The sequence below is a fragment of the Hipposideros armiger genome, unplaced genomic scaffold (assembly GCF_001890085.2).
Source record: "Hipposideros armiger isolate ML-2016 unplaced genomic scaffold, ASM189008v1 scaffold_1321, whole genome shotgun sequence".
Lineage (NCBI taxonomy): Eukaryota > Metazoa > Chordata > Mammalia > Chiroptera > Hipposideridae > Hipposideros > Hipposideros armiger.
The window spans coordinates 59,882-68,383 of NW_017732671.1; the positions used below are offsets into that span (position 1 = coordinate 59,882).

At 35.3% G+C, this 8,502-nt stretch overlaps 1 protein-coding gene across 4 annotated transcripts in view; it reads right to left on the reverse strand.

Annotated features, from left to right (window-relative positions):
• Positions 1-8,502, reverse strand: part of LOC109377204 (C-type lectin domain family 2 member H-like) — a 51,512-nt gene that overhangs the window by 5,998 nt on the left and 37,012 nt on the right. For 2 of the 4 annotated variants that reach the window (XM_019633474.1, XM_019633477.1), the window contains exon 6: positions 7,588-7,876. In XM_019633474.1, coding sequence (XP_019489019.1) covers positions 7,759-7,876 — 118 coding nt within the window. In that variant the 3' untranslated portion in view covers positions 7,588-7,758. Of the gene's footprint in view, positions 1-79; positions 99-7,587; positions 7,877-8,502 lie in introns of those variants that run through there. The other 2 variants (XM_019633476.1, XM_019633475.1) reach the window with 2 other exon arrangements.

The following is an 8,502-nucleotide window of genomic DNA, read 5'->3' on the forward strand; positions in this document are numbered from 1 at the left end:
GCAGCCGTCCAGAAGCCAGCGACTGATCTGCCTCACCCGGGAAGAGCGCAATGATGGTGCCAACTTGGGCCAGTGAAGCAACGTCCTCCACAACTAAACTGAAGAACAAAACAACAGCAACTTGTCTGTTCCCCTTCCCTCAATTCCCCAGTGCTGTTCCCATCCCCCTAGTTCCCAATAAAAATCTTTAAAAAAAACTCAAAAAACTAGTTTATTATCACGATGATCCAGAAACATTAATAATAAATTGAAATGTTTTCTCATTTAATTGGTACTAGATAATGAGGATGATATTTTTACTTTTATTTTAAGATGAGCTCCTTCAGTGAGGGACTGAGTAGTTTGTCAAAGCTCACAGTTAGTGATTGAGTCCATAATTAAATGACTTGATTTTGAAACTAGTTTGACATTAACACTGAGAAAAAAGTGAGTAAAGGTCAAATGTTGACTCACATTCCATTTGTGGGTTAGTCATAGCCTTAATAAAATCACTCAGTTTCTACATTGCTGTAACAATTTTCCACTGGCGAAAGGAAAACTGAACAATAAGTACGTGAAATCTTAACAATGTGGATGTTCATTTAACATGTATTTTTGAAGCCTAATGCCTTTCATCCATCATGCCAGGTAGGCTTTGAGCACACAATAATGAACAAGATATAACCCCCTTTTTTGAGGAACTTAGTAAGAAACTAAGAAGTCAGTATATATAATTCATTGTAACAAGTTGTAAAAGGCATAGAATAATTTATTGTGAGAGCATTTAATTAGGATGCCTATCCAGAGAAAGTTTGCCTAAGGACGTGTCAACTAAATTTACAAACTGAAGAACTGAGTAGAAGTTAGCTAAATGAGAAAGTGAGGCATCTGAGATAGAGGGAGAAGTGTTCCAGTTGAAGAGAACTGCTTTCATTTATGCACAAAGAGAAGAGAACATATAGTGTCATTAGAAAGCCACCTAAAATTTAAGAAGGCTTGAGCACAAATTATGAAAGCAGAAATGTGAGAAAATAGCTTTACAATTAACACAAGGGCTGTATATTAAACTCTGTGAATTTCATAACTTCTAAGCTATATCATCCTATTTATTTTCTTATACAATCCTATGTCTAATGGTTGATACCATACATAAGATACAGTGACATGTTTTTACATGGTCTCTAGAGAGTTGCAGTGTAAAAAGGAGCAACAAAGAGAGTGTTAGTCTAATTTCACTTATTAAAAGGATTTCTTTTTCTTTCAAAAAAATATTTTTTTGATTGGGCATATACTTAGGAGATAGAAATGAGTAACTAATTGACTGGATAGAAGAGGAAAGGAAAAGTCTCTTTAGGGTAACCATTACTACTTAACAGAAGTGAATTATCTCAACTGACTAATATAAAAGTAATACATAGTTACAGGAAACAGCAGAAACTCATGAAAATTGACTCTTAGTTGACCTCTGCCCCACGTCCCTTGGCCCTTACAGAACAAAATGGATGGTAGGTGTATACAATGTGAGAGTAATATACAAGGAAGTATCCTATAATGTGAAAAAACACAGGCTTTGGAGCAAAATAAGCCCAACATAAATATGGTATTCGTACCCCCGTAGTTGTTTGATTTTACACATATGTGGTAGGCAGAATAATGACCCTCCCAAAGATGCCATGTCCTAATCCCCAAAACCTGTGAATGCATTACCTTACATTAAAATATATATATATATATATATATATATATATATATATATATATATATATATATATATATATATAATTTGAAGATGTGGTTAAATTAAGGATCTTGAGATGAGGAGATTATCCTGGGCTATCTGGGTGGACCCAAATTAATCAAATGGGCTCTTTTTAGAAGGCAGCAGTGTCACAGTTAGAGTTTTGAAAATGCTATGCAGCTGGCTTTGAAGATGGAGAAAGAGGCCCCAAGGTAAAGAATGTAAGTGGCCTCTAGAAGCTCTAAAAGGCAAGGAAACAGACTCTTCTAGAACCTCCAAAAGGAGCACTGCTCTATCAACATTTTGATTTTCACTCAGTGAGATCCATTTTGAACCTCTGAGCTCCAGAACTGTAAGATAATAATTTCTGTGTAATAATTGCCATGAATTCATGGTAATTTATTAATACACAAATTATTATCGCATGTTAAGTTCTTTAACCTCGAGAACTATATAGCGACAGGCTTATTCTGAGGAATGAACTCTATGATTTAGGTAAAGGTGTCCAATAAGCTTCAGTTGTTAATACACTTATTATTCAGTTACTATTAATTCATACCTGCTTAAGGAAATATTATTAACTTCAGTATCTAAAATGTTGCTGATGAAGCTTTGACCTGGAGAATACCTACAACCTTTTTCCTCAGGGCTCAGATAAAGCCATTTTCCTGAAGTAAAATGTACTGGCCCGAGACTGTTCTGATTGGCAAGTGCCTGGGTTTAAGTATCAACCTTAGCGTTAATATTTAAGATATAAGCATTTGATTGAGGGTTTTTTGTTCTTGTTTTTGTTTTTGCCAGTGGCTGTCCAAGTGCTCAACATCATTTATTGTATTGCTTCTGTACCTTTGTGAAAATTTAGTGGGTCATATTTGTGTGGATCTATTTATGGATTCTCTATTCTGTCATATAATCTATGTGTCTAGCATTCTGCCAATATTGTTTTAATGACCTTAGCGATATAGTAAGCTTTAACATCACATCATATAATTCTTCCTGCTTTACTCTTCTTTTTCAAGATTGTGTTACTGATTCTAGGGTCTATATCTTTCCATTTGAAATCTGGAATAAGTTTGTCTATAGTGTAGGTCTACAAAATTCCTAGTGGGATTTTGATAGAAATTGAATTAAACCTATAGGTCACTTTGGGAACAACTGATATGGTTATTATATTAAGTCTTCAAATCCATGAGCACAGTGTGTACTGCCAAATATCTAAGTTTTCTTTCATTTTTTATCAGCATTTTACAATTTCAGCATTCATATCCTGAATATGTTTTAATTTGATACATAAATATTTCAATTTTTTTGGAATTATAGATGCTGTTGCATTTTTGTTTCCACGTTAATTATTAGTATGTAGAAATGTGATTAATTTTCATGTTTTCAACTTGTATCCTGCAACCTTGCTGAACTCACTTATTAGCTCTAGGAGGTCTGAAAGGGTGAGTTCCTATCGTCAACTGGGCTCCCAATAGATCCCCTCGGCTGGTGCTACTGGGCTCACCTGGGGTTGTCAGTGGGAAGCCATCAATGTGGGCTAGGAAAGAGGTTACCTGGACTGCCTTTTCTTTTTAGGTTGGGGGTCAAGAAATGCCAAATCAAAGCAGCTTTCTTCTTTTGGGTGTGCTACAAAGGCGACCCAAGATGTCTGCCACTGTTGGTTCTCCAGTTCTGGGATCCCAAACCAGCCCACCTTCATCTCATCATCTTTAAAAACTTTACACTAGTTGTTCCTGGTGTTATTTTCAGATGAGGATCAGGGAAAGATGAGTGTACCCCAGCTTGCCTGCCCAGAAGTTGTGATCTCACCCACATTTTCCATCTCACTTCCGGGTGAGAGTTTGTCCTGGCATCTCTCCTTTTTCATTTTTACTACTTTGTGTATTTCTAGTTCTTGCTCTCCACCTATTGTTTCATTATCTCTGTGCTTGAGGTCTCAATGCTCTCTCTGGTACATTGTATTCTTAGTGACACCAGAGGTCCAAGTTCAGTTCTGACTGAATATTAAAAACATCCAATTTGCAGAATAAACCATCTTGCATGGGATTAAAAAAAATTTAAATTCACACACTGAAAAATAGCACTTTTATATACAATATACATTCATTTCCACTAAACAAACATCAAAATCTACTTTCAGTTTATTTCAAAATCAGAACATCGCTATAACAGCCACCTCAATGTGTTTAAACGTAAGTTGCACATTGCTGTGTTACAGATACCCTTTATCTCAAAGTTTCCAGGTTTCCTGGAGAGTTTCTGTCATTGCTACTACTTTCCTTGACTCAAAGCCAAGAAATTCAGAAGCTATTAAGTAGATTCCATGGTACAGAAGCAAACTGACCACAAACTATTAAAAATAAAAATTTTTTTAAAATACACAACAGAAAAATACATAGAAACAGGTTAGTTTAATAGACATTCATTGAATTCCCACCATCAGTCAGGCTATACACAGGGCACTGAGAACATAATGAAGGAAAAAACACTGTGGCTCTCCCAGCATGTAGCTACATTCTTATTGGGAAATGAGAAAACTCATTAAACAATAGCAGCACATTGTAATTTAGATTAAGGAAATAATAGCTACCGTACCAGGGAGATGAGGAAATATAACCTAATGTAAAGGTCCAAAAGCACAAGTGTTGGAAAGATTGTAGAGAAAAGGAACCCTCAAACACAGTTGGAGGGAATGTAAATTGGTACAGCCACTGTGGAAAACAGTATAGAGGTTCCTCAAAAATTAAGAATAGAATCTCCCTATGATTCAGCAATCCCTGTTCTGGCTATCTACCCCAAAAATCTGAAAGCATTTATCCGTAAAGATATATATACACCCCTATGTTCATTGCAGCATTATTCGCAGTGGCCAAAGACATGGTAACCACCCAAGTGTCCTCTGATAGATGATTAAATAAAGAAGATGTGGTACATATAGACAATGGACTACTACTCAGACATAAGAAAAGATGAAACACTGCCATTTGCGACAACATGGATGGATCTTGAGATTATCATGCTAAGAAAACTAATTCAGACAGAAAAAGTCGAGAACCATATGGTTTCACTGATATGTGGGATATAAAACTGAAAACAACAAATGAACAAGACAAACAAACAAACAAAAACTCATAAAAACAGACATCAGTTTAGTGGTTACCAGAGGGTAACAAAAATAGGTAGACAAGGGTAAAGAGGGTCAAATATATGGTGATGAAAGGAGATTTGACTTTGGGTGGTGAACACACAATGCCATATATAGATGATGTATTGTAGAAGGTGGAAAGGGAAACAGTGTCATAATAATATTATATGACCTTGATTACCATTAGCTGTTTGGATTGTATACTGAGATCAAAGGAGGAGTGATTGCAAGATTTTATGTGAGGGAGTGACCTAGTCATATGTTGGATTAGAATTATCAGTTTGGTTGAAATGTGATGAATCAGAATGGATTTGCAGTGAAAGAATGGGTATTTCCAATTATGTAGGTTTTCTTCTATCTTAAAACCGTGTACTTTTGCAGGCTTTCCTGTGAAGAAATGTTTCTCACCTGTGCTTTGAGTGATTAATTCCACCATTTAAGATTTCCACTGAAGCATTAGAAACTGATTTAAACAGCTCGCTGACTTTCTGCTGGTGGCAGCGGAAAAATGACAAATGAACTGAACATTACTTAGAAGTTCCCACGCTAGTGGCTGAACTTTTGCTATTATCTCTACATTTATTTCCATACAGCAATAATGCAAGAATGACAATTTATTGAACATTTACTATGAGTCAGATATATTGCAAAAGATTTTCATCTGTGGTCTCATTTGAATCTTACAACTAGCCAGTGAAATTAGGACTAGTATACTAATTTTCATGTAAAGAAACTGTGCTTGGGGGACTATGTAATTTATCAAGGTCACAGGTTGTAAGAAATAGAATCCATGCTTTAGATATATGGTTTGGAAACTAGTTTGTAAAAGAATACTAGATGAGTTAAGGTCATAGTTTGACACAGCTTATTAATATAAAATCTTGTTTCTCTTTGGGGGTGGCACCCTGGTACGATTTGGAAGCTTAGACTTTGGAGTGAGGCTATTCCCCACTTCTCGGATTCAGTGACTCAATGTCTCTGACCCTAAATTACTTTCTAGATTTCTGTAGAAATTTAGCTTTTTTGTGACAAAGTTAGCAGAAACTAGGCAAATAGGGCAGAGTCTTGTAGTCATGAAGGCATATCCACAGTTACGTATTGAACATATCCTATAGTTGAGACACTGTGCTAGTCTTCAAGGATACAGAAGTGAACTAGGCATAGTCCCTGACTCTTAGAAAACCTGAGAAAAATGGATAAGGCAAAAAGCATTGTTAGGGTGAAATAAGATTACTGTTCACTGAAAAAAGATTTAATTCCTGAAATCTATTTATTTGTATTCATATATATACACACACACATATATATACACATATATTATAACAAAACTGTACAGAATTACAAGAAGAAATTGACAAATACATCAATAAATCAAGTGAAATGAACATACATAAGATAAAATACTATAAATTGCTATTTCGTCCTTTTTGGGATTCATCAGTACAGTGTAGCTACTCCTGCAAATTTTGAAAACATTTTGTTTCTAAAACTCAGTAGGATACAAATAATTCTGAGATTGGCTATTGAATGCTTAAAGAATTAGTGGAATTAACACTTTGTGATTTAATCTGAGATAAAAGCAGAATTTTAAATTCAGTAAAGAGTAAAATAAACAATATTATTTACAGGTATAATACTTATTTAGCACACTGAAATTTAAAACATAAACACTAAGAATTAAAGTGTAAAAAACACTTTGTCAGTGTTTCTAATGTTTTAAAATAGAGTACAGAATAAATACTACTTTTAGTACTTTTTAAATGTCCCTATATATTTGAAACTGACCATGAGAGAATTTTGAATGCGTTAAAATTTTTAAATGACACAAACCAATTGTAATTTTCCTTATTGGGCTATTAAAAACATATTACGTGGTTTCAAGATAGCATGGTCATTTTTATGGTCCCATGTGTGCTAACAAAGGGCTATCTATATAGCAGAAGAGGAGTTCATTGACATTGATTATACTCTGGGTTCAATATATAAATATCAGCAAATACAATTTAATACCTACTTAATTTAGAATCTCTTCCAAACTTCTGTATTATACCACCTTATGATAGTTTGCATCTTTGCTGTCAACAAATATTATGAATGCATACTGGTAATATTTTTGGAGGACCAAGAAATGTAGCAGCAACTGTAAATAACAATTTATAATGCATCTCTCTTAAATGTTTGGAAAATTCCAAATAAAGACTGTCATTAAGGAGAAATTTTTTTCTCTACTCTTCTAAGTTCTTCTGGCTGATCTAATAGCTACATTGACTCAAGACAGATCATCAAGGGGAAAACATTAATTCGTATGTATGGAGATCTCAGCGATACAGGACTTAAACGACAAAAGCAGGCAGCTTTAATACATTTTAGACAAAGAAACCATCCATTCTAGGTCATATGGTAGATCTATTTTTAGTTTTTGGAGGAACTTCCATACTGTTTTCCATAGTGGCTGCACCAGCTTGCAGTCCCACCAACAGTTCATAGGGTTCCCTTCTCTCCATATCCTCACCAACACTTTATTTATTGGCTTTTGATGATAGTCATTCTGACCTGTGTGAGGTGGTATCTCACTATGGTTTAAACTTGCATTTCCCTGATAATTAGTCATGTTGAGCATCTTTTCATGTGTCTGTAAATCATCTGTATGTCTTCTTTGGAGAAAAGTCTTTTCATTTTTTTTTTGTTTTGTTGTTGTTATTGAGTTGTACAAGTAAAACACTTACCCCCAAAAAACAAAAACACTATTTTGAAAACATATCTGCACCTATGTTCACTGCAGAATTATTTACAATAACTAATGTATGGAAGCAAGCTAAACATTGATGGTCCTCGCTGGTGGCATACTTTGAGGATGCCTACCTCATCTCCATCAAGACCCTGAAACATTATGCTACATGGAGACATCACTTGGCTTGCTACAAATCCATTTCCTATCTGTGTAGGTCCTGGCACTACTGACTCCATTGTCATTCAGGTAGGCACATTCTCCAGCTCCTTTGATGACAAACCTAAAACCAAACACAAAAATATTAAAAATTGGTAAGTTGGATACCTATATTCATTCTTCCACTATATAGGAACACCTTGTTTTATTGTGCTTTGCTTTACTGCACTTTGCAGAAATTGCATTTCTTACAAATTCAAAGTTTGTGTCAACCCTGAGTTAAGCAAGTTTATCAGTGCCATTTTCTCAATAGCATTTGCTCACTTAGCGTCTCTGTGCCACATTTTGTTAATTCTCACAATATCTCAAACTTTTCTCAGTATTATTATATTTTTATAGTGATCTCTGATCAGTGATCTTTGATGTTACTACGATAATTGTTTCAGTGCACCAAAAATCTGAGTCCATTATGAGATGGTGAACTTATGTGATAAATGTTGTGTGAGTTCTGACTGCTCCACCGACCACCATTCCCTTGTCTGTCTCCCTCTCATCAGGTCTCCCTATTCCTTGGGACACAACAATATTGAAATTAAGACAATTAATAACCCTACAATGGGCCGGCCGAGTGGCTCAGTTGGTTAAGAGCTCGCTTAAGAGTTTGAGCTCTGAGCAACAGCGGTTCGAGTCCAGCCCGAGCTGAGCAGTCACTGAGCTGCCAACAGGTAGCAGGATGGCTCAGCTAAAAAA